The sequence below is a fragment of the Dendrobates tinctorius genome, unplaced genomic scaffold, assembly GCF_039654945.1.
Source record: "Dendrobates tinctorius isolate UK_male_01 unplaced genomic scaffold, ASM3965494v1 ptg000057l, whole genome shotgun sequence".
Lineage (NCBI taxonomy): Eukaryota > Metazoa > Chordata > Amphibia > Anura > Dendrobatidae > Dendrobates > Dendrobates tinctorius.
The window spans coordinates 8,616,908-8,644,294 of NW_027361725.1; the positions used below are offsets into that span (position 1 = coordinate 8,616,908).

Here is a 27,387-nt window from a genome sequence, read left to right on the forward strand (position 1 = left end):
ATGATATATATTCATATACCGTATATACTCGTGTATAAGCCGAGATTTTCAGCCCATTTTTTGGGCTGAAAGTCCCCCTCTTGGCTTATACACGAGTCATATACCGGGGGGGATTGGCGGGGTATCGGGGGTGTCAGAGATCATACTCACCCCCCTCCTGGCTCTTCTCTGCAGCCCCCCTGCTTGTTCCATGTTCTCAGCGCCCCTGGTCTTCTGCTTCAGCGGTCACGTGGTACCGCTCATTAAACTCATGAATATGCACATATTTATGACTTTAATGAGCGGTACCACTTGACCGCTGAAGCAGGAAGAGGCGAAGAGAAGCCGCCGAGAACATGGAACAAGCAGGGACTGCGCTGCAGAGAAGAGCCAGGAGGGGAGGAGTATGAACGGGGGGAGCCATATTCACCTGTCCCCGTTCCAGAGCCGGCAACGCTGATGAGCAGCGGGCAGCAGGAGGTGAGTATACAGGTTTTTTTTGTTTGTTTTTGTAACGGAGGCAGCGGCAGCAGCAACATCTGGGGCCACAACACACTGTGCAGCATTATCTGGGGCCACAACACACTGTGCAGCATTATCTGGGGACACAACACACTGTGCAGCATTATCTGGGGCCAAAACACACTGTGCAGCATTATCTGGGGCCACAACACACTGTGCAGCATATGCTATGGGGGCACTCACTGTGCAGCATTATCTGGGGCCACACACTGTGCAGCATTATCTGGGGCCACACACTGTGCAGCATTATCTGGGGCCAAAACACACTATGCAGCATTATCTGGGGCCACACACTGTGCAGCATTATCTGGGGCCACACACTGTGCAGCATTATCTGGGGCCACACACTGTGCAGCATTATCTGGGGCCACAACACACTGTGCAGCATTATCTGGGGCCACACACTAAGCAGCATTATCTAGGGACACAACACACTGTGCAGCATTATCTGGGGCCACAACACACTGTGCAGCATTATCTGGGGCCACAACACACTGTGCAGCATTATCTGGGGCCACAACACACTGTGCAGCATTATCTGGGGCCACACACTGTGCAGCATTATCTGGGGCCACAACACACTGTGCAGCATTATCTGGGGCCACAACACACTGTGCAGCATTATCTGGGGCCACTCACTGTGCAGCATTATCTGGGGCCACACACTGTGCAGCATTATCTGGGGCCACACACTGTGCCACACACTGTGCAGCATTATCTGGGGCCACACACTGTGCAGCATTATCTGGGGCCACACACTGTGCAGCATTATCTGGGGCCACACACTGTGCAGCATTATCTGGGGCCACACACTGTGCAGCATTATCTGGGGCCACACACTGTGCAGCATTATCTGGGGCCACACACTGTTCAGCATTATCTGAGGCCACACACTGTGCAGCATTATCTGGGGCCATACACTGTGCAGCATTATGTGGGGCCACTCACTGTACAACATTATCTGGGGCCACACACTCTGCAGCATTATCTGGGGCCACAACACACTGTGCAGCAAAACTGGGGCCACTCACTGTGCACCCTAGGCTTATACGCGAGTCAATAAGTTTTCCCAGTATTTTGTGACAAAATTCAGGGGGGGGTCGGCTTATACACGAGTATATACGGTACCTTATGTTGTAGTGTTTAGGATAGATTAACCCTAAAGTGACACAACACAAACATAGGATGAGGGGTCCCCACACCTCATTCGTCCCCAGATTCACTTTCTCAGTGTGTTGTGTAGAGCATAAGTTGGTGTCCTGCACCTATTTGGACATTTTGCAGCTTTCTAGCATAAGATTTCACCGCCTCAAGCCTGTGATTGACTTGAATTCAGACTTCCAGATTCGTGAAGCCAGTAGGCGAGTATAGAGATAGATGGCAACACAATGAAAAACAGACCAACTCCATTCAATCTGTTCTTTTATTGTGTTTTCTGCTAGATGAGCCGGTGCCACCCCGAACCCTAACTGAAGCGGGCACTATGGCTGTGTGCTATAGTGCCGCGTGGGATGCCCGGGTTATTACCAGTGCCTGGTGGGTCCATCATAATCAGGTATTATACTTATGTTCTGTTGTGTAAAATTAACCAACTTTTTTCTCTATTGGCAGCCCCTGTCCATTTTCCCTCATAGGGTATATAGAAATCATAAAGGGTAATGCTCTCCTCAGGACCCCTCTGTCTATGAGCCAGAATATAGAGATGCTCTGTGCTACAGGTGAGCGAATCGTTTTGCAAGACATGGGTTCAGTGGCCACATTAGCAGTCTGTGGCCAGTGAACTGCCGGCATCACCAACACCTGCTCTGATTAGCTGGCCTGGCGCCACCTTACACTGCAGTGATGGGTTTGCTGTCAGCCAGCTAATCAGAAGTGCAGCTGGGGACACTGCTAGGTGGAGAGTGGTTTCGCAGGACACTGACTACTGATTGGACCACTGGACCCAGGGGTCTGCTAATGCATTCACTCATCTCTACTCTGTACAAGCAAGCAACTCCTGTCCTGATGACGATTTCGCAGAATGGTTGCCATGTCCTTTTCCCATGTGGCAATCACCTGGCTGTACCCCACAAAATCAATTGTTTTCCCAGGGGTTGCAGAGAATGAGATTTCAGAGTCATATTCTGAAAAGGAGGACGAGATGTCCCATCAGCAATCCAATTACACATTTATATACTGTCCCTTTCAGGTGTCAAAAACTGCTCCAACAGGAGAGTACCTGACCACCGGAAGCTTCATGATCAGAGGTGAGCACATCGCCTTCATGCTCTCGTCATTAAATCCGTGATTGCTGCAACAATTTGTGACATTGGAACCTTTTTTTAGGAAAAAAGAATTTCCTTCCACCCTCTTACCTGATGATGGGATTTGGGTTTCTTTTCAAGGTTTGTACAGCAGAGATTCTTTTACGTCACAGACTAAATTGTCTTCTCATTAATTTTGTTGTGTGTCCCCCGGTCTGTCGGTCTATGACTTTATTTGGCCAGTAGAGGGTTAAATATAACTAGTTCATAAGATTAGATTTTGGCTATTTTATAACAATGCTGCTACTTGCGGACATGATTCTTTCTTTTAGGTGGATGAGGCTTGTGTTTGGAGACACAAAGGAGAGCGCAAAGTGAAAGTACAGGATGAGGATCTAGAAAGTGTGACGAGCAGCAATACAGAGCTGGCGGCGGAAGAGAATGAGCCACTGGGTGATTAAATTATTGAGATGTCTATGGAATTAATGGCGCTATATAAGTGAGATAAATAAATACAAATATAATTGTGTGCCGCCAACTAGTGCTGATAGATGGTATTACACTTTACATCTGTCATAACTAGAGTTGAGCGATACCGTCCGATACTTCAAAGTATCGTATCGGATGGTATCGGCCGATCTTTAAAAAAAGTATCGGTATCGCCGATTCCGATACCGGAAGTCCCATTCAAGTCTATGGGACTTCTGGTATCGGAATAAGAAAAACCCTTTCCTGCCCTTGTACAGCCTCTCTGGGGTCTGTACGGGCCTTTCGGGGGGCTGTGCCGGCCTGCCAGGGGGTCTGTGCAGGCTCCGGTGGTCTGTGCCGGCCTGCCGGTGGTCTGTGCAGGCTCCGGGGGGCTGTGCCGGCCTGCCGGGGGGCTGTGCAGGCTCCGGGGGGCTGTGCCGGCCTGCCGGGGGGCTGTGCCGGCCTGCCGGTGGTCTGTGCAGGCTCCGGGGGTCTGTGCAGGCATCGTCCGATGGGACTACAAGTCCCGTCGGGCGATGCCTGCTACCATGACAGTGATTGACACATTAGCCAATGATGGGACAGTAGTAGTCCCATCATCCGGCTAATGTGTTAAATGTAAAAAAAAAAAAAAATAAAAAAAAAAAAAATTACATGCTACATACATACAACATGCATACTACATACATGCTACATTCATACTACATACATGCTACATTCATACTACATAAATACTACATGCAACATACATACTACATATATACTACATGCATGCTACATACATACTGCATGCTACATACATACCACATATATACTACATACATACTACATGCATGCTACATGCATGCTACATGCTACATACATAACACATATATACTACATGCATGCTACATACATACTACATGCTACATACTACATATATACTACATGCATGCTACATACATACTACATGCTACATATATACTACATGCATGCTACATACATACTACATGCTACATACATACTACATATATACTACATGCATGCTACATACATACTACATATATACTACATACATACTACATACATACTACATGCATGCTACATACATACCACATACATAACACATATATACTACATGCATGCTACATACATACTACATGCTACATACATACCATATACATACTACATGCATGCTACATACATACTACATGCATGCTACATACATACTACATGCTACATACATACTACATATATACTACATGCATGCTACATACATACTACATATATACTACATGCATGCTACATACTACATGCTACATATATACTACATGCATGCTACATACATACTACATGCATGCTACATACATACTACATGCTACATACATACCACATACATACTACATATATACTACATGCATGCTACATACATACTGCATGCTACATGCATGCTACATACATACTACATACATACTACATGCTACATACATACCACATATATACTACATACATACAATACATTCATACAATACATACATAGACATACAGTACATATAACATAGAGTAACATACTTACCAATACTTGTCACATTGTTCCCCGAAGCCATTGTCTTTTCCGGAATAAATATTAACATAACAAACCACAAAAATACTCACCCACGATCCGAAGCAGTCCACGAGTGTGTCCCACGACGATCTTGGGTAGAGAACTGCAGCATCAGCTGTTGCTGCCGTTCTCTACGGGCTGCAGGAATCCAATGACGGAAGGTAGGTATCCTTCCGCACTGTATTCCTCCGCCACTTAAAAAAAAAAAAAAAGTCCCTAGTCTCACTTTATGCCATTGCTGTGTGGGAATTTCCCACACAGCAATGGCATAAAGTGAGACTAGGGACTTTTTTTTTTTTTAAGTGGCGGAGGAATACAGTGCGGAAGGATACCTACCTTCCGTCATTGGATTCCTGCAGCCCGTAGAGAACGGCAGCATCATCTGATGCTGCCGTTCTCTACCCAAGATCGTCGTGGGACACACTCGTGGACTGCTTCGGATCGTGGGTGAGTATTTTTGTGGTTTGTTATGTTAATATTTATTCCGGAAAAGACAATGGCTTCGGGGAACAATGTGACAAGTATTGGTAAGTATGTTACTCTATGTTATATGTACTGTATGTCTATGTATGTATTGTATGAATGTATTGTATGTATGTAGTATATATGTGGTATGTATGTAGCATGTAGTATGTATGTAGCATGCATGTAGTATATATGTAGTATGTATGTAGCATGCATGTAGTATATATGTAGCATGTATGTAGTATGTATGTGGTATGTATGTAGCATGTAGTATGTATGTAGCATGCATGTAGTATATATGTAATATGTATGTAGCATGTAGTATGTATGTAGTATGTATGTAGTATGTATGTGGTATGTATGTGGCATGTAGTATGTATGTAGCATGCATGTAGTATGTATGTAGCATGCATGTAGTATGTATGTAGCATGCATGTAGTATGTATGTAGTATGTAGCATGTATGTAGTATGTATGTGGTATGTATGTAGCATGTAGTATGTATGTAGCATGCATGTAGTATATATGTAGTATGTAGTATGTATGTAGTATGTATGTGGTATGTATGTAGCATGTGGTATGTATGTAGCATGTAGCATGCATGTAGCATGCATGTAGTATGTATGTAGCATGCATGTAGTATGCATGTAGCATGCATGTAGTATGTATGTAGTATGTATGTAGTATGTATGTAGCATGCAGTATGTATGTAGTATGTATGTAGTATATATGTAGTATGTAGTATGTATGTAGTATGTATGTAGCATGTAGTATGTATGTAGCATGTAGTATGTATGTAGTATGTATGTAGCATGCATGTAGTATGTATGTAGCATGTAGTATGTATGTAGCATGTAGTATGTATGTAGCATGCATGTAGTATGTATGTAGCATGCATGTAGTATGTATGTAGTATATATGTAGTATGTATGTAGTATGTATGTAGCATGCATGTAGTATGTATGTAGTATTTTTTTTTTATTTTTTTTTTAACATTTAACACATTAGCCGGATGATGGGACTACTACTGTCCCATCATTGGCTAATGTGTCAATCACTGTCATGGTAGCAGGCATCGCCCGATGGGACTTGTAGTCCCATCGGACGATGCTTGCACAGACCCCCGGACATCAGCACAGCCCCCCGGCAGGCCGGCACAGCCCCCCGGCAGGCCGGTACAGACCCCCACAGGGTGCACAGACCACCGGCAGGCCGGCACAGCCCCCCGGCAGGCCGGTACAGACCCCCACAGGGTGCACAGACCACCGGCAGGCCGGCACAGCCCCCCGGCAGGCCGGTACAGACCCCCACAGGGTGCACAGCCCCCCGGCAGGCCGGTACAGACCCCGGGCAGTCCACACAGCCCCCCGGCAGGCCGGCACAGCCCCCCGGCAGGCCGGCAGAGACCCCCGGAAGGCCCGAAATGACGGCGCATCATGATGCGCACACACCGCGCATCATGATGACGTCAGTCTGTCAATCAACTTTGAACTTCCGATTCCGATGCCGAATTCCGATATTGAAAAAATATCGGAAGTCGGTATCGGAATTCCGATACAGCAAGTATCGGCCGATACCCGATACTTGCGGTATCGGAATGCTCAACACTAGTCATAACCTAATATTAGGAATTCAGTCTGTAAAACCATCCTCCTGTATTAAGAAACTCCGCACTGAACAGTCACGAGTGCAGAATCTCACAATTGTGCTTCAACTTACAGATGCTCCTGAAGAAGAGACTGACAGCAGCAGTGAAGAAGAACACGAGGCTCACAACAACAACAAGGATGGTGATGAGCCTAAATCTGAGAACATCTTTGATCTCCCTAATCGAGGAGACGTATCAGAGGATGGTAGCTCAGATGAAGAAAGTGACACTGGAAGCTCGCATTCTACAGAAAATATCACCGCAATGAAAGAGGAGGAGGAAATGGCCTACCCTGATACTGCCATAGACTTGTCCCATCTTCAGGCAAAGAGGTAGCTTTTTATAGCTCCTGCTCCCACCTGCTAACACTTTCTCTGCTCCTTCTCACTGCTGGTGATATCTCTCCAAATCCTGGTCCTCCTCACCACATTCCCACAGTCATTTCTACCTCCCATCCACGCTCTATCACAACCTTCCGTAACCTCTCCAACCTTAAACCCATTCACCCAGCCCCCGCTTCCCCAGTCCCACTAACAGGAGCTCTGTGGAACGCTCGCTCTGTCTGCAACAAGCTTTCCTACATCCATGATCTTTTTGTTACTACCAAACTTTCCTTCCTCGCCATCACCGAAACCTGGCTCACCCCTTCTGACACAGCCTCTCCTGCTGCACTTTCATATGGTGGCTTCCACCTTTCTCACACCCCCCGCCCCAGCAGCAAACATGGCGGAGGAGTTGGTTTTCTCCTGTCAGATACCTGCTCCTTCACCCCAATCCCACTGCCACCCTCTGTTACCCTCCCTTCCTTTGAAGTGCACTCTGTGCGCATCTATTCCCCCTCCAACCTCCAACTGGCTGTCGTCTACCGCCCCCCAGGGCCAGCCACCACCTTCTTTGACCCCTTCACCACCTGGCTACTTCATTTCCTTTCCGCGGACAACCCTACTATCATCATGGGCGACTTCAACATCCCCATTGACACTTCCCTCTCAGCTGCCACTAAACTTCTATCTCTCACTTCCTCCTTCGGCCTCACTCAATGGTCTTCTACAGCCACCCACAAAGATGGCCACACACTGGACCTCATCTTCACCCGCCTTTGCTCCCTATCTAACCTCTCTAACTCACCTCTTCCTTTGTCTGACCACAACCTTCTCACATTCTCTTCCCTCTCCACTCCATGTCTACAATCTCCACCCCACAAACTTTCACACCCTCGCAGAAATCTTAAACACCTTGACCTACACTCATTCTTGGAATCCCTCCTCCCTCTCACAGATATAAGTTCCTTACACAATGCGGATGACGCTGCTGCTATATATAACACCACAATAGCTGTAGCTTTGGAATCTGCTGCCCCACTTACACATACGAAAGCTCGCAAAATCAACAGACAGCCTTGGCACACCAGCCTGACCAAAGAACTGAGGCGAGCTTTCAGGGCTGCTGAGCCCAGATGGAAAAGATCCCACTCCAACGAGCACTTCATTGCATTCAAACAGTCCCTCACTACTTTCAAGACCACACTCGCCACAGCTAAACAAACCTTCTCATCTCTCATATCCTCCCTGTCTCACAACCCTAAACAGTTATTCAACACCTTCAATTCTCTCCTCCGTCCCCCAGCACCTCCTCTCTCCCCACTCATCTCAGCTGAAGACTTTGCCTCATTTTTCAAGCAGAAGATTGATAACATCAGAGACAGTTTTGGTCAACAACCCCCAGAGCCCTTCCTCCCGACTTCCCAGCCCTCCACCTCCAAAACCAACTTCTCCACCATTACAGAAGATCGACTCTCCACTCTACTCTCAAGATCACATCTCACCACCTGTGCACTTGATCCGATCCCATCCCACTTCATCTCAAACCTCACCACAGTCTTCATCCCAACCCTAACCCATCTCTTCAACCTATCACTAACAACTGGTGTTTTCCCCTCAAGCTTTAAACATGCCTCCATCACACCTATCCTCAAAAAGCCCTTTCTTGACCCATCCTCTGTATCTAGCTATCGCCCTATATCACTTCTCCCCTATGCCTCCAAGCTACTGGAACAACACGTCTACCTTGAACTGTCCTCCCATCTCTCTTCTTGCTCCCTCTTCGACCGCTTACAATCTGGCTTCCGGTCACACCACTCCACTGAAACTGCCCTTACTAAGGTCACCAATGACCTCTTAACCGCCAAGAGCAAGAGACACTACTCTGTCCTCCTCCTCCTGGACCTGTCGGCTGCCTTTGACACAGTGGACCATTCCCTGTTATTACAGACCCTCTTATCCCTTGGCATCACAGACTTGGCCCTATCCTGGATCTCATCATACCTAACAGCCGGACATTCAGCGTCTCCCACTCACACACCACCTCCTCACCTCGCCCCCTATCTGTCGGAGTCCCACAAGGTTCAGTCCTAGGACCCCTGCTCTTCTCCATTTACACCTTTGGCCTGGGACAGCTCATAGCATCTCATGGCTTTCAGTATCATCTCTATGCTGATGACACACAGATCTACATCTCTGGACCAGATATCACCTCCCTACTAACCAGAATCCCTCAATGTCTGTCCACTATTTCATCCTTCTTCTCCGCTAGATTTCTGAAACTTAACATGGACAAAACAGAATTCATCATCTTTCCCCCATCTCACGTGACCCCCCCCCCCCCCCCCCCCCCCCCCAACGAACCTATCCATTACAGTAAATGGCTGCCCACTCTCCCCAGTCCCACAAGCTCGCTGCCTCGGGGTAATCCTTGACGCTGATCTCTCCTTCAAACCACATATCCAAGCCCTTTCCACTTCCTGCCGACTTCAACTCAAAAATATTTCACAAATCCGTTCATTCCTCAACCAAAAATCTGCAAAAACCCTAGTCCATGCTCTCATCATCTCTCGCCTTGACTACTGCAACCTCCTGCTCAGCGGCCTCCCCTCGAACACTCTCGCACCCCTCCAATCTATTCTAAACTCTGCTGCCTGACTAATCCACCTGTCCCCCTGCTATTCCCCAGCTTCTCCCCTCTGTCAATCCCTTCACTGGCTCCCCATTGCCCAGAGACTCCAGTAGAAAACCCTAACCATGACATACAAAGCCATCCACAACCTGTCTCCTCCATACATCTGTGACCTCGTCTCCCGGTACTTTCCTGCACGCAACCTCCGATCCTCACAAGATCTCCTTCTCTACTCCCCTCTTATCTCCTCTTCCCACAATCGCATACAAGATTTCTCTCGCGCATCACCCCTACTCTGGAACTCTCTACCACAACATATCACTCTCACCTACCATCGAAACCTTCAAAAAGAGCCTGAACACCCACCTCTTCCGACAAGCCTATAACCTGCAGTAACCACCGATCGACCAAACCGCTGCATGACCAGCTCTACCCTCGCCTACTGTATTCTCACCCATCCCTTGTAGATTGTGAGCCTTCGCGGGCAGGGTCCTCTCTCCTCCTGTACCAGTTATGACTTGTATTGTTTAACATTATTGTACTTGTTTTTATTATGTATACCCCTCCTTACATGTAAAGCGCCATGGAATAAATGGCGCTATAACAATAAATAATAATAGGGTCTCATCAACACCCACAGGACATGTGACCCCCTCTCATCCCTGGTCTAACTATTGTAATTCTTTGTAGGACACAGAACAAAGCGGCTGTAGCCCACCATGAAGATGCAGAAGAGGAGGTGAGATCTGATTATTGGTGTAGCTGCCCATTCAGTAATTAATGTTTTGTTTCACTAATTTTTAACCCTTGCTTCCCCCTATTAGAATGACAAGTCTGTTGGTCGAAAACATTTATCAGCTAAAGAAAGACGGTAAGGGATGCATTTGCTGTCAGGATCAATGTACAGGCTGGGCAGCATTGGTTGGTGCTATCTTCTCCTCTTCCCTCATGGGAACCATCCTTGTCAGAATGGGTACAAGGCAGTGTAGCATTGCTTGGTGTTATCCTGCCCATTAGTATTGCCAAATAAAAAAAGCAGGATAAAGGGAGAGGACACCCCTTCTGAACTCTTTATCAAGGATCTTCAGGTACATAGACTTCCAAGAGTTCAGATTTCCAGTTTTTGATGGCAGCAAGTGGATTCGTGTTAAAGTCCTAGTGGGAAAAATCTAGCACGTCTGAACAAAGTGTTTATAATGGAAGATTGAAGATACACGACATGATCACTTGCATTTTTGTCATGCTGATGGCCGGTGGCACACCTATGCCCATTCCTTTCTGAAGCAGCAGAACAGCAGAGTTCAGCAGCACCTCCTGTGTCTACAAATGGGCATCCTCATCAAATTCAAAGGGAAAGACAGAGCGAAGGCTCAGCAGGACGCACCTTTGGATCACGTCACAGGACATCTGGTGATGTGAGGCCCACTCACAGTATGGATATATGGGCCAGGGTCCAATATTGGGCCCCAGGGCTATTTTACCATATTGTTACTAGTACACAGGTAAATGTAGTGGCATATAGTTTCACTCCAGTACATATATAGTTAAAAATCAAAATCAAAAATCCCTGCATCGCATTAGGGAAATGGATTAGGTAAAAAATAAAATCATGAAATAATTGACAATAAAAATAAAATAATTTCTAATTTTTACCAATCAAAACATGAGCAAAATATTTACCGACCTCTCGTCCGCTATCCATGTCAATACTCTGTGGCCATCAGACCAGAGTCCAGCAAACTTCCTCAGTTGTCACTGAAGTGATGTCATGGAGGCCTTGTAATATAAGAGGCACGCAGAATGCTGGCATTCGAGTGCCTGCCGAGGAGATGCATAAGACCTTGGTCTGACCGCCAGAAAGTACCGATGTGGACGTTGGACTATGGTGCTGCAAATTGTTTTGCTCATTTTTTTCCAAAAGAGAATATATTTTTCTCCTTCACCTCATTGGGGGACACAGGACTGTGGGGTGTATGCTACTGCCGCCAGGAGGCTGACACTAAGTGAATGAATTAAAGGTTAGCTCCTCCTCTGCAGTATACACCCTTGCCCTAATTGCCGGCGAGACCAATTCATGCTTAGTGTCCGTAGGAGGCACACGTCTGATCTTTTTCCCCAGACTTTTTTCTTTTGTACTTTCCATGAAGATGAGACGGGCGATGGACCCTATTGAAAGGGTCCGATCTCCCCAATCCATCAACGGGTGAGCACGTGCGAGTGTCGCCTCCACGTATCCTCTCCCGCAACGTGGGACATGATGCCGAACTCAGCCCTGACCACCCTGAGGTATTGAAACCCTAGGCTGTACAGAGGCACAAGTACAGTCCGTGCGGCCCCCACTGCATCACCAATGCTAGACTGCGGTGATGGAAGGAGGGGGACGGTCCCTCTCCTCTTCCCTGGTAAGGAACAATGGAGCCAGGGTGCCTGCACCGTCCTGTACATAGCCTCCCTCTCCCCTCACACACACCTGACAGGCTGTCAGCTGAAGCGCTCCATGCGATCAGGACAGGGCACGGAAAGAAGGTGGGCTGGGAGGGCTCCTGTGGAGGTCCTACTCCTGTGCGGCGCAGCTTCCCCTGCAAGACTAGCACCAGCGGCTGTTTCCTGGTGCGTGCAGCACGACGTTGCCTCTCATCGCCGGCCGACGCCGGAACTTTTTTCCCCGGCTCCTAGTTTGCCTAGGCCGCGGGCGGGAATCCCGCCCACTGATGCCCATTTTCCGGCGGCCCGTGTCCTCGGACCGGCGCTGTAAATTTAGGCCCCGGCTTCGGCCTGTGCTAGGCCACGGCTGGACGTCACGCCGCCAGGCACGCCTACTTCCGCGGGGCACGCTCACTCGCGAATTTTAAAGATAAGGGCAGCCAGACCCCTCCTGCTGCACTTCAAGACGCTCAGGGGCGCAGGACTGTGGGTAAGTGCTACCCCCCCACCCCCTCCAACCGAGCAGCTATACTAATGGCGTCACTGCCGCAGGCCATGCCAGCCAGCAGAGAAACTCGGGCACGCAGGTCCAGAGGACCAAGCCTCATACGGTGATAATTGCCGCATGCACCTCCTGTCAGCCCGCTTTTCCGCAGGCACAGAGAGTTATGGTGCCACCAGCCCTTCTAGGCTGAGTGTGACTGCTCTCGTTAGGTGTCAGCCGCTAAGCAGCTCGAGGCCGTGCCGGACTAAGCCTGCGATTCCTAACGCGCCCAGGAGCCCTCCCCTGCAACCAAGCCCCCGGAATGGGCTCTGTCTTTGTCGCAGTCTATGGCATCACTAACGAGGGCAATTGAGTCCCTTTAGGCCCCAGATAGGGGCAGGGACAGCGGCTCGCCTGTCTTGGAGAAATCCTCGACCTTACAGGAGCCGCCGACCTGCAGGGGCCGCTCTCACTCTAGGCAGACGCGGGGGAAACGAACCCACGCAGCGTCACCCAGCCTGACTGTTGCCTCAGCATCTACAGTCATATGTTAAAGTTTGGGCACCCCTATTAATGTTAACCTTTTTTCTTTATAACAATTTTGGTTTTTGCAACAGCTATTTCAGTTTCATATATCTAATAACTGATGGACTCAGTTATATTTCTGGATTCAAATGAGGTTTATTGTACTAACAGAAAATGTGCAATCTGCATTTAAACAAAATTTGACCGGTGCAAAAGTATGGGCACCTCAACATAAAAGTGACATTAATATTTCGTAGATCCTCCTTTTGCAAAAATAACAGCCTCTAGTCGCTTCCTGTAGCTATTAATGACTTCCTGGATCCTGGATGAAGGTATTTGTGACCATTCCTGTTTACAAAACAATTCCAGTTCAGTTAAGTTTGATGGTCGCCGAGCATGGACAGCCCGCTTCAAATCATCCCACAGATGTTCAATGATATTCAGGTCTGGGGACTGGGATGGCCATTCCAGAACATTGTAATTGTTCCTCTGCATGAATGCCTGAGTAGATTTGGAGCGGTGTTTTGGATCATTGTCTTGCTGAAATATCCATCCCCTGCGTAACTTCAACTTCGTCACTGATTCTTGCACATTATTGTCAAGAATCTGCTGATACTGAGTTGAATCCAGGCGACCCTCAACTTTAACAAGATTCCCGGTGCCGGCATTGGCCACACAGCCCCAAAGCATGATGGAACCTCCACCAAATTTTACTGTGGGTAGCAAGTGTTTTTCTTGGAATGCTGTGTTTTTTAGCCTCCATGCATAACGCCTTTTTGTATGACCAAACAACTCAATCTTTGTTTCATCAGTCCACAGGACCTTCTTCCAAAATGTAACTGGCTTGTCCAAAGTATGCAAAAGCACACTCAGGCGACTCTGTTTGTGGCGTGCTTGCAGAAACGGCTTCTTTCGCATCACTCTCCCATACAGCTTCTCCTTGTGCAAAGTGCGCTGTATTGTTGACCGATGCACAGTGACACCATCTGCAGCAAGATGATGCTGCAGGTCTTTGGAGGTGGTCTGTGGATTGTCCTTGACTGTTCTCACCATTCTTCTCCTCTGCCTTTCTGATATTTTTCTTGGCCTGCCACTTCTGGGCTTAACAAGAACTGTACCTGTGTTCTTCCATTTCCTTACTATGTTCCTCACAGTGGAAACTGACAGGTTAAATCTCTGACACAACTTTTTGTATCCTTCCCCTGAAAAGCTATGTTGAATAATCTTTGTTTTCAGATCATTTGAGAGTTGTTTTGAGGAGCCCATGATGCCACTCTTCATAGGAGAATCAAATAGAACTACTTGCAAGTGGCCACCTTAAATACCTTTTATCATGATTTGATACACCTGGCTATGAAGTTCAAAGCTCAGTGAGGTTACAAAACCAATTTAGTGCTTCAGGAAGTCAGTAAAAAGTAGTTAGGAGTGTTCAAATCAAGAAAATGCACCGGTCAAATTTTGTTAAAATGCAGATTGCACATTTTCTGTTAGTACAATAAACCTCATTTGAATCCAGAAATATAACTGAGTCCATCAGTTATTAGATATATGAAACTGAAATAGCTGTTGCAAAAACCAAAATTGTTATAAAGAAAAAAGGTTAACATTAATAGGGGTGCCCAAACTTTAACATATGACTGTATGAGCTCTGCTTCTCGCTCCCCTTCTCAAGGGGGGTGACAGCGAGCAAATCTCGGATTACGATTCCAAGGGGCCCCTCATTTTTCCTGGTTACCAGGAGTCAGTTGACAGTCTCATTGAGGCCGTCAACCAAACCCTGGGTTTTGACGATGAATCCACCTTGTCCTCAGGTCATATGGTGTCATTCAAACGGGTCAAACGGCCTCATAGACTCACCCAGAGTTTGAGGACATAGTGCAATGTCACAAGGAGTGGCCAAACAAACGCTTCGCAGGACAGGGGGCACTGGATGCAAGATAACCGTTTGCCTCTGAACTCTGAAAGGTGGGCAGAGCCCCCATCGGTATATCACCCGCATCACGGTTGGTATCAAGAACCCGATTATCCCTACCTAATGGTTCTTCTAACAAGGATCCCACTGACCGTCTCAGTAAAGAGCTCGCTTGGTGTTTGAGGCCTCAGGATCAGCCCTCTCTCCCTCTTGCACGGCAACTTGGGTAGCCAAGGCCATGATTTCCTGGTCAGAGTCATCAAATGCAGCTTTGCAGAGCCTGGACCTACCGTCGGAGGTAGCTGAGATCGCGAATCAGATACTTTAGTCCTGGCAGGAGGCTATTTGATTAACACATCATTGAATGCAGCTAACCGCACAGCACTGGCTGCCGCAAATGTGATTTGCGTCAGGGGAGCCCTATGGTCGAGAACATGGCGAGCCTACCCAACTTATAAAAACTTTTATTTCATTTAAATATAAAAACACCAATTTCCCAGTGAAAAAAATGGCAAATGCCACAATAAAAAGACCTGAACTGAGATGTTGCAAAGCCCTTTGATGAGCCTTTCTGATACCTTCCTATCCGTGGAGGTTGGCACCCTAGGGATCCCGATTTTTTTTGGCGCCCTCACTCAGCGAGGACTATCCCTTGCTGCCCATGACCTTGATGTCATGATGTGGTAATTGTTTTTCTAATCTTTCTGGGTTTGCTTGCAGTAGCTATAGGGCATTCTTACCATTAATCTCTGCACTATCGGTCATTGTTTTCATACCTGCAATATTAGGGACCGGCAGGGCAGCAAGGAACAGTCCTCGCTGAGTGGGGGTGCCAAAAAATCGGGATCCCTAGGGTGCCAACCTCCACGGATAGGAAGGTATCAAAAAGGCTCATCATAGGGCTTTGCAACATCTCAGTTCAGGTCTTTTTATTGTGGCATTTGCCATTTTTTTCACTGGGAAATTGGTGTTTTTATATTTAAATGAAATAAAATAGTTTTTATAGGGATTATATGTTCACTTTCTGTATTAGTAATTCCTACAGCATCGGTGTTTTTTTTCAAAGAGCCTACCCAACTTCCAAGAAATCCCTAACTTCTTTGCCCCATCAGAGCAGCTGAGTGTTCGGTGAGAAGCTAGATCATCTTATCTCTGACACCACAGGGGGGAAAAGCAACTTTCTCCCACAACAGGGGGCTAAGCAGCCATTCCGTCACCAGCTTCAAACACGGTTTCGACCGCCAGTTCAGATCGGCCCAATTAGGGCAGAGATCGTCAGATCTCATATAGAACCAACCCATTAGAGAGGATGCGTTCCAACCAGCCGAAATCAGGGGGATCAAGGTCCCACAGTTTCACGGCCGAATGACTGGAGGAACTTCCGGTCTACACCTGCAGAGTAGGCGGGCGCCTGCTCTGGTTTTATCACGTCTGGCTCACCGTCATACAAGACGCGTGGGTAGGAGAGTTGGTGTCTTCAGGGTACAAAATAATATTTATCAGCCACCCCCAAATGATTTTTCCTGTCTCGTTCTCCCAAATCTGAAACCCGGGCACGCACCTTATTCGAAGCCGTCGAATCTCTCAGGCGCAGTGGAGTGATCATCCCTACCGGAAAAAGAGAGATTTCAGGGTTTCTTCTCCAACCTGTTTGAAGTCCCCAAAAAAAAAAAAAACACGGAACCGTAAGGCTCATTCTGGACCTGAAGCTTCTGAACAGGTTTTTGTGAAGATCAGACATTTCCGGATGGAGTCTCTCCGCTCGGTCATACCTGCCATGGAAAAGGGGGAGAATATTTGGCCTCTATCGACATCCATGGCGCCTACCGGCACATCCCCATTTTTTTCTTCACATCAAAGGCTCAGTTTCCATCAGCAACCTGCATCACAGCCTTACCCTTCGGGCTATCCATTGCCCCCAGGGTATTCACATGGGTCATGGCGGCCGTCATGTCCATCCTGCATGCCCGGGGCATAGTCATCTGGCCTTATCTGGATGACCTCCTAGTCAAAAGCCCTTTTCAGTCTTGCGAAGAGAGCGTCAACATCACGCTGGATACACGTCTCCGCCTAGGGTGGCTGGTGAATTTGAAGTTCAGAAGTTTTCTCCTATTCTAGCTCACACAATTTCCTTTCTAGTGATGATCTTCGACACTTCCCGAGGGTTGCAAAATCTACCTCGGGACAAGGCCCTAGCACTCCAACAGGGAGCCTGGGCACTTCGCCAGCCGGTCTCCCGTACCATCCGGTTTGGCATGAAGGTCTTAGGGAAAATGGTGGCAGCAATAGAGGCTGTTCCATTTGCCCAGCCCCATCTTCGTCCCTTGCAGCACGCCTTCTTAGAAGCTTGGGACAAAAGCCCTTTCTCTCTCGACCACCAGTGCCGGTTGTCGGCACCGGTCAGACAGGCTCCCAGATGGTGGACGATGAGTTCCTCCCTTCTGCAGGGGAAGCCTTTTCCTTTGAACCATTGGTTGATGCTCACGATCGATGCCAGTCTCCTCGGATGGGGAGCAGTATTTTGCCACCACACAGCCCAAGGATGTTGTCACTTCGGGAATCACACCTCCCGATCAACCTTTTAGAAATTCTAGCGATTCGGCTGCAGCACTTTTCATCATCTCCTGGCAGGACGCCCTGTCCGAATTCAATCAGACAATGCCACGGCAGGAGCTTACATAGATCATCAGGGGGGGCAGCCGCAGCAGGACGGCCATGCTCGAGGCAAAGCATATCCTTTGCTGGGCCGAGAGAAATCACTCTGTGATCTCGACAGTTCACATTCTGGGCGTGGAGAACTATGCGGCGATCTTTCTCAGCTGGCAGGGTCCCGCGTCCGGGGTATGGCCACTCCATCCCCAGTTTTTTCCAACAGATTTTCCAACATTGGGGAACCCCAGAAGTGGACCTGATGACTTCCAGGCTAAATGCCAATGTGCCCAGGTTTGTCGCTCAGTCCTGGGACCCACAGGCAATCGCCGTGGACACGTTGGTCCTTACATGGCACAAGTTTTCACCTCTCGTACCTGTGTCCTCCGCTTCCACTGCTTCCTAGGGTCTCAGGAAGTTCAAGGCATAGGGGGTTCCAGTAATACTGATTGCCCCAGATTGGTCTCATCGGACAAGGTAGCAGATTTAGTGCAGCTACTCGTCGACATCCCCTGGCGGCTGCCAGAGCCCCCAGAAATACTTTCCCAGGGCCCGATCTACCACCAGAACCTAGAGGCCCTGTGTTTGGCGGCTTAGCCGTTGAATCTTGGATCTGGGCCCAGGCCTGGTTCGGCCAGAAGTTGGTGGCTGCAATGGTTAGTGCCCGGTAGCCCGCCTCAGCACGTGTTTACCACTCACGGTGTAGGGACCGCGTTTATCCTCCACTGATATTCTCCATTCTTAACATTTGTAGCTCTTCTCCAGTCTGGCCTAGACTCAGGTTTAGATCCAAGATCCCTCAGGAGACAGATTTCGGCCTTATCCGCCCTTTTCCAGCGTAGGATTGCTACCAATCTGCAGGTAAAGACCCTCAGCCAGGGGATCTACCGCTTGATTCCCCCCTATAGGGTCCCTCTGGACGCTTGGGGCCTTAACCTGGACCTAAGCGGTTGGCAGGAAGCTCCGTTTGAACCACTACAGGGTGTGTTTGTCATACCTTTCCTGGATGGTGGTGTTCCTCGTGGCTATAATGTCAATTAGACGGGTCTCGGAGCTGGCGCCTCTAGTCTGTCGAGCCCTGTATCTGATTCTCCACAAGGATAAGGTGGTTCTCAGGCCGACTCCTCCTTTCTTCTGCCAAAGGTCATTTCTTCATCTCACTTTATTGAGGATGTTGTATTGCCCTTTTTTCTGCCCAGCACTGGTACACCGGGTGGAAAAGGCGCTGCATATGTGGGATCTGGTGAGAGCTCTCAGGAGGTACATGTCACGGACGGCACCCTTTCTTTAGATACACATTGTTCATGCTTCCCGAGGGTCGCAGGAAGAGTCTCGCTGCCTCAGGATCAACTATAACCAGGTGGATTAGTTTGGCTATGCATGAGTCTTAGGCTGTGTTCACACACAGCGTTTTTTTTTTTGCGTTTTTCCCGCAGATATACCAAAAAATCCGCTAAAAAAAACGCTTAAAAGAAGCTTCCCATTTATTTTAATGCATTTTGCACTTTTTGTGCATATTGATGCGTTTTTTCCGCGAAAAAAATGCTTCGCAGTAAAAAATGCAGCATGCTCATTAATTTTGCGGAAAATTCTGCATTTCTAGCTATTTTCTAAGTGTCTGGGGATGCGCTGAAAAAAATCGCAGCAAAAACGCGCAAACATCGCGGCAAAAACGTGCGTTTTCTGGGAAGGAGTCCGGTTTTTATGCAGAAATTTTCTGCATACGTGTGCACATAGCCTTACCGCATCAGAGGCGCACCTGTTCCAGCGGGGATTAGAGCACACTCCGCTCGGGCGGTGGTCGTCTCTTGGGCTCTTCAGCACCAGGCTTTGGCGAAGCAGGTCGGCAAAGCGGCAACCTGCTCCAGTCTGCACACATTCTGGAAGCACTACAATATCCATACTCTGGCTTCAGCATACGCAAGCCTGGGTAGAAATTTTTTCCAAGCAGCGGTCGTCACCTTTAAACAGGAGGTGCGTATAGCTTGGACTGGTGAGTCAAGTTCCCACCCAGGGACTGCTTTAGGACGTCCCACAGTCCTGTGTCCCCCAATGAGGCGAAGGAGAAACAGGGATTTTTGTGATAACTCGCCGTAAAATCCTTTTCTCCGAGACGCTTATTGGGGGACACAGCACCCACCCTGTTAGCTAATTGGCTCTTTTTTTTTTGTTTGTTAATACGTATTTATGATAAAAGGTGGGTCTTTTCAGACATGTTGTTACCTGCATTAAGGTTTATTTTGTCTGTGTTTTTCATCTCCTACTGCTTTTGTACCGAACTGGTCTCGCCGGCAATCGGGGCAAGGGTGTATACTGCAGAGGAGATGCTAACCTTTTTTTCATTCACTTAGTGTCAGTCTCCTGGCGGCAGTAGCATACACCCCACAGTCCAGTGTCCCCCAATGAGCGTCTTGGAGAAAAGGATTTTACGGTGAGTTATCACAAAAATCCCTGTATTTTATTCATCTAAAAAATAGAACAAAAGAGCAAATTTGACAGGTCCATAGATAAGCAATAAATAGAATATATTTAGTACGATTCTTTGTTCCTGTGCTGTAAATTGGAAGGTAATAATTGAGGGTCGCAGAATATGTACATTGAAGAAGCACTCCTAAGATCAAAGTTTTATCCTCTATATATATTGCAGTCACCATATTATACAGCACTGTGCACTTTCAATTGCTCATTTTGCCTTTCTACCCATCTAATTCTTCTCTTTTCTCTGATCTATGTAGAAACAGGAAGTCTCTTTTCCTGCAAAAATCATTCCCCTTTCTCTATCGCTTCATTGGGGGACACAGGAATCATGGGTGTATGCTGCTGCCGCTAGGAGGCTGACACTATGCACATGAAAAAAGTTAGCTCCTCCTCTGCAGTATACACCCCACCGAATGGCACTAAGTTAATCTGTTTTAGCTTAGTGTCAGTAGGAGGTGGACAGGGGTCTTTTATTAGACCCACATCTACCTTAGTGTGCGTAGTTCCTTTTCAGGCACCCGGAGGGACACAGTGTGAACTGCCACCCCGTGTCCTCATATGTCTGGCCAGCAGGAGCACAGTCCCTAACACAGAAGCGTGTTCAGGTGAGCCGGACCCGGTCCTGCCTTCGTCCCTCTGCCCACCTTCCAAGGTCTTTGCACCACACAGTGAATTTGTGGAGGTACTCAAGAGGGAACGGGAGAACCCTACCAGACGCTTTCAAAGAGGGAAGTGCCTCGGCATCCTATATCCCTTCTCCCCTGAGCTTACCGCTAACTAGATGACTTCTCCGGCCGGGACCTGACAGTTTCCAGACTGTCAACCAGCACGGTCCTCCCGCTTTCTAACGCAGCATCCGTCAAGGACTCCAACGACAGGATTATAGAATGCTGCTTCGGCATTATGCCTGGCCTTTGCCTCTACCTGGGTCTCAAAGGCCATAGCTAGATGGGCCAAACACCTTCGTAAAGGCATCCTTGCGGGAGCTCCTCCGAGGGAGCTAGCCGAACTCGCAGACCAGATTTCCTATGCAGGGAAATATTTGGTATCTGCCTCCCTGGACGCCGCGTTCTGTGGTGGAGGACGCATGGGTCAGGGAGGTAGTATCCTCAGGATACACAATAGAGTTTGCTTCGTGTCCCCGAGATCGATTCTTCGAATCCCGTCCTCCAAAAGATCCTTCTCTGTTTCTGGGTTTCTTTGCTTCCATCGCCTCTCTTCTCAGTTCCGGGGTTACTGTTATTGACCGCTTCACAGGTTTCTATTCAAACCTGTAGTGCCAAAGAAGGGCGGCACAGTTAGGCATTCTGGATCTAAAGTTACTGAACAGAAGAGTCTGCCTGTGCCATTTCAGGATGGAGTCCTTCTGCTCAGTAATTGCTTCCATGGAGGAGCAGGAATTTCTCTTTCCCCTATGACGGCACCACGGAGAGAGAGGGATCCGCCCTCAGGGACAGGAAACCTACAGATGAAAAAGGCGGTACCTCTCTCCCACATCAGTTGGTTTCCTGTCCCTGACGGGGAACCTACAGCATACCTGACAAGTCGTTGTAGGATTCCGGGCACCGATCCAGTCCGGTGATAGGTAGCGGGGCTCCCTGCCTCGGCTGGGTCGAGGCCTCGAACAGGCTCCCCCGAAGCACCACCACTGGGGTCGGCGGGCCTTTAGGGTGAGTGAGGAGAGGCAGTGAAGAAGCTGTGGAGGTCTGCCGATCCCCCCAAAAAAAAAAAAAAAAAAAAAAAGAGGGCTGCCTCCTGCAGTATAGTGACGGCGGTCACTACGGGAGAGGCCCGCTGAGCCGCAAGGCAGCATGTGCAGGTGGCGGCGGTCACCGGGAGCACAGGTCGGGGCCGGCCATACAAGGCCTCCAGGAAGCAGGCAGGGGTGGCGGCGGCCACCAGTCTCACTTACAGCGCTGGAGCGGCGCAGACGATGGGCGAACGTGCAGCACCGGCTGGACAGGCCCGGGCGACCCGGAGATAGTGGCGGCTACCATGAGGCGCAAGGTACGGCCGGACGCAGACGTGCGCGCACGCCGTTACAAGCCACTTCCGGGGGCGCAGGGAACGCTGGGAGAGGCGGCGCCGGGGAAGAGGAAAAAAAAAAAAAAGACCGCTCACATTTAAAAAACCCCATTAAGGGGTAAAGGAGCGTCGCCATGAGCGGAAAGCAAAAGGAGACTCTGCGTTCCCCGAAGCAGGGGCCGCGGCAAACACAGGAACAGCGCCAACATTCACAGCGCCAGCGCAACTCTTCCCAGCAGCGCAGCAGCGACGGTCACGCAGGATCGTGGCGCAGCCAAAGTTCCACCATGGCGGCACAGCCAGACGTGGACTCAGCAGTGGAAATAATCCCTACACCTGAGACGGTATCTCTCGTTCCATAAGGAGGGTGAGTGATCTCCGTTACGGCCCGCTCGCTAAAATGCGGTTGTTAATTTCTGTTTTCAGGGGCGTAAATGCACGACCAAATCTAAGCACATGATATGTGCCATATGCACGGAGGAGCTACCCCCTATATGGGAGAAAAAGCTTTGTGCGGCATGCATAGAGCAAACAATTCAGGAGGAATCCCGAGATTTGCTTCAGATCTCAAAACCCTGATAAGGACCCAGGTCGAAGACGCCCTTAAGGGCGCTAGATCCTCAAAAAAGAAACGTAGGTCCAGGCGTAGGTCGCCAGAGTCCAGTGTTAGCTAGTCAGAAAGCGAACTGTCGGACTCAAGTAACTCATCATCCTCCCAATCATCATCCTCAGAAGGGGGACGTAGCTGCTTCCCCATCGAGGAAACAGACACCCTAGTAAAAGCAGTGAGGACAACGATGGGGTTAGTAGATGAACGGCCTAAGAAAACAGCCCAAGATCTGATGTTTGGTGGGCTGGAACAAAAAAAATGGAGAGCTTTTCCTGGCAATGAGAAAATCCATTCCCTAATTAAACGGGAATGGAAAAAACAGACAAAAAAGTCCTCTTGACACCCAAGAGGAAATACCTCTTCGACGACCCGGCCTGCTCCTCATGGAGTAAAGCTCCTAAATTAGACGTGGTAATTGCAAAAGCTTCTAAAAAATTTGCCCTGCCCTTCGAGGACATGGGAACCCTGAGGGACCCAATGGACAAAAAAGCAGAAGCCTTTCTAAAAAATACGTGGGAGTCGGCAGCAGGGGGGCTAAAGCCAGCCATAGCAGCCACGTGCACAGCGCGCGCCCTAATGGTCTGGCTAGATCACTTAGAGTCACAAATAAAGGGGAAAGTCCCAAGAGATACAATGCAGAGGTCAGTTTCTGTGATGAGGGGGGCAGCAGCCTTCCTGGCGGATGCATCAGTAGACTCAACCAGGCTGGCAGCCAGAACAGCCGCTTTCTCAAATGCCGCAAGACGTGCTTTATGGCTGAAATGCTGGCTGGGAGACTTACAGACAAAGACCAAATTGTGTGCAATCCCGTGCGAGGGGGAATTTTTATTTGGGCCAACACTAGATGACATCCTGGAAAAGGCAGGGGACAAGAAAAAATCTTTCCCCGGGTTCCCCAGTCAGGCATACAAACGGCCTTTTCAGAACAGAAGGTTCATGCGACGAAAGCCCCCAAGAGGGAACAAAGAAGGATGGGAGGATAGGAGAAATAAAAATAAGGGCTTTATGTTTAACAAACCCCCCGACAACAAAAAGCCACAATGAAGGTACTCCCCAGGTCGGGGGAAGACTATCCTGCTTTCTCCAGGCTTGGGAAAAGATCCGCAAATTCTTGGATACTGGACATAGTAAAGGAAGGCCTGAGGCTAAAATTAATTTCCCAACCAAATGACTCCTTCCTTAGTGATAACCCCTCAAAGGACATCACAAGAGCAGCTGGCCCTACAACAGGAAATAGCGATCCTAAGAGAGAAAAACGTATTGCAAGAAGTCCCCTACCAAGACAGGGGCAAAGGCTTCTACTCCCCTCTTTTCCTTCGCGAGAAACCAGACGGTTCGTACAGGGTGATTATAAATCTCAAAAAGCTGAACAAATATCTAGAAGTGCAGCACTTCAAAATGGAGACGATAAAATCCTGTATAAAAATACATCCCCCAGCTTGCTTTATGGCCGTATTAGACTTGAGGGACGCATATTATCATGTGCCTATTCACAGGGATCACAGGAAATACCTCAGAGTAGCGGTGATGATACAGGGGGGGTTAAAACTTTTTCAGTTCAGAGTCCTCCCCTTCGGCCTAGCCATTGCTCCAAGGGTATTTATGAAGGTAATGTCAGAGGTAATGGCCCACATAAGAGAGCAAAACGTTCTGATAGTCCCGTACCTGGACGACCTATTAATAATAGGGGTCACCTTTCACCATTGCAAACAGCAGTTGGACCTGGTCATGAAGTCACTACAGAGCCTAGGGTGGATGCTGAACTTGCCCAAGTCTAGACTCGTTCCAAGTCAGGTGCAAGAGTATTTGGGAATTACACTGGACTCAATCGAGCAGAAATTTTACCTTCCGAAGGCAAAGGTTCAAAAAATGACGCAAATGACATCTCAAATGATAGCTTCCCCGAACACCACCCTGAGGAAAGCCATGTCACTGTTGGGGTCTATGACAGCCTGCATGCCAGCCGTCCAATGGGCCCAGAGCCATACCCGGGGCTTGCAGTGGGAAATATTAGATGCAGACTTTTCCCTACATGGAAATTTAGACACGCAGTTAAACATCTCGCCAGAAACAAGGCATTCCTTAACATGGTGGACAGCTCCAGAAAACCTAGCCAAGGGGGTTCCTTGGGCATTGCCTGCAACAAAGATCCTAACCACGGACGCAAGTCCTTGGGGTGGGGCGCACATCTAGGCAACTAGGTGGCACAGGGGTCTTGGGACGCTTCCTCCAATACGAAAGAGCTGCTGGCAGTGAAACTAGCCCTCGTTTATTTTCTAGATTCACTACGTTCCCATCACATAAGGGTCTTCTCGGACAACCAGGTAGTGATAGCATACCTAAACCACCAGGGGGGTACCAGGTCTCGACCACTAATGGAGTTAACAAAGTCCATCTTCCACCTGGCAGAGCACAATCTAGAATCCCTGACAGCCCTTCACATAAAAGGTTCAGAAAATCGAACGGCAGACTTTTTAAGCAGGACACGTCTAAAACAGGGGGAGTGTGAACTAAGCTGGTTAGTCTTCAACCAGATCGTGAAACTCTGGGGTCAACCAGAGAGAGACTTATTTGCGAACAGTCAGAATCAGAAGCTGGAGACCTTCTGTTCAATCGATCCCCGGGGGGGCCCAGTAGCCCTAGACGCCTTCACGATACCCTGGGAGTATCATCTGGCCTATGCCTTCCCCCCAATATCTCTCATTCCCTTAGTACTGAGGAAAATACGGGAGGACAAGGCGACAGTAGTGGTAATCGCGCCCTTCTGGCCACGGAGAATTTGGTTCTCCTGGCTGAGAAGAATGTCTGTGACAGACCCCTGGGTTCTACCAGAAAATCCAGACCTGTTATGCGAGGGTCCAGTTTATCACCTGCACATAAAAAACCTACACTTGACAGCTTGGCTTTTGAGAGGGAGCTCCTAAGCATCAGGGGCTTCTCATCAAACTTGGTAACCACGCTACTACAGAGTAGAAAGCCAGTAACCACCAAAGCATATGGCAAAGTGTGGAAGAAATTCATATCAGTGTCAGGTTCCGACCCAACGGGCGAAATCCCTGTAGATAAAATTCTGGAATTCCTACAAAGGGGGTTGGAGAAGGGGTTAGCTACCAGCACCTTAAAAGTACAGGTGGCAGCCTTGGGAGCTCTGTATAACCACGACCTAGCCAAAAATAGATGGGTTAAGAGATTCATTAGAGCCTCAAGTAGATCTAGACCGATCCCTCTATATACCACCCCATCCTGGGATCTAAACCTAGTGCTAAATGCTCTAACCAAATCTCCCTTCGAACCCCTAACGGAAATTCCCTTAAAAATATTGTCACTTAAGACCTCCATCCTAGTGGCCTTAACTTCTGCCCGCCGCGTTTAGTGATATACAAGCTTTGTCGGCCCACTGACCCTTCACGCATATCCTGGATGATAGGGTAATTCTTAGAACTGATCCAGCGTATCTCCCCAAAGTGTCGTCACACTTTCATAGGACTCAGGAAATCTCCCTACCCTCTTTCTGTCCCGATCCCAAAAAGAAAACAGAAGAGATATTACACACTTTAGATGTAAAAAGATGCCTGGTCCAATATTTGACAACCACGAGGGAATTTAGGAAGGATAGGGCTCTGTTTGTCTGTTTTCAGGGTCCTCGGAAGGGGCAGAAGGCATCGAAGTCCACACTGGCGAGGTGGATAAAAGAAGCCATCACCTTATCCTACTCCTGCTGGGCGGCCATCCCAGATGACATAAGGGCCCATTCAACCAGGGCAGTGGCATCATCCTGGGCAGAGAAACCCGGCGCTTCAATAGATCAGATATGTAGAGCTGCCACTTGGTCTTCCCCCTCTACATTTTTCAAACATTACCATCTAGACTTGACCTCCTCTTCAGATCTCACCTTTGGGAAAAGGGTTCTGGAGGCGGTGGTCCCTCCCTAGATGTACAATCTTTGTAATTCTCTCCGTGGTGCCGTCATGGGGGAAAGAGAAAATCGTAGTTACTTACCGATAACGGTATTTCTCTGATCCCATGACAGCACCCGTACATCCCCTCCCTTTCACACACACAGGTGTGCACATAAGAGTGAGTTAGTTAGTGTTACTACTTAGCCACGCGGTGCCTTTGTTAAGCTTAATTTGATTAATTTTGGATTTTTTATAACAGTTTGTGTTGCAGCTGATAGTTCTGTGTAATGCTCTGTAAACCAACTGATGTGGGAGAGAGGTACCGCCTTTTTCATCTGTAGGTTTCCTGTCCCTGAGGGCGGATCCCTCTCTCTCCGTGGTGCCGTCATGGGATCAGAGAAATACCGTTATCGGTAAGTAACTACGATTTTCTGTGCTCCATAGACATTCAAGACGCCTACCTCCACGTTCCGATTTTTCTAGCTCATTAGAGGTTCCTGCGTTTCGTGGTGCAGAAGAA

At 48.4% G+C, this 27,387-nt stretch overlaps 1 protein-coding gene across 2 annotated transcripts in view; it reads left to right on the top strand.

Annotated features, from left to right (window-relative positions):
• Positions 1-27,387, top strand: part of NEMF (nuclear export mediator factor) — a 103,646-nt gene that overhangs the window by 50,776 nt on the left and 25,483 nt on the right. For both annotated transcript variants that reach the window (XM_073577740.1, XM_073577741.1), the window contains 7 exons: positions 1,944-2,056; positions 2,690-2,747; positions 2,827-2,885; positions 3,077-3,197; positions 6,983-7,241; positions 10,552-10,600; positions 10,686-10,732. In XM_073577740.1, the coding sequence (XP_073433841.1) occupies positions 1,944-2,056; positions 2,690-2,747; positions 2,827-2,885; positions 3,077-3,197; positions 6,983-7,241; positions 10,552-10,600; positions 10,686-10,732 (706 nt within the window). The remainder of the gene's footprint in view (positions 1-1,943; positions 2,057-2,689; positions 2,748-2,826; positions 2,886-3,076; positions 3,198-6,982; positions 7,242-10,551; positions 10,601-10,685; positions 10,733-27,387) is intronic.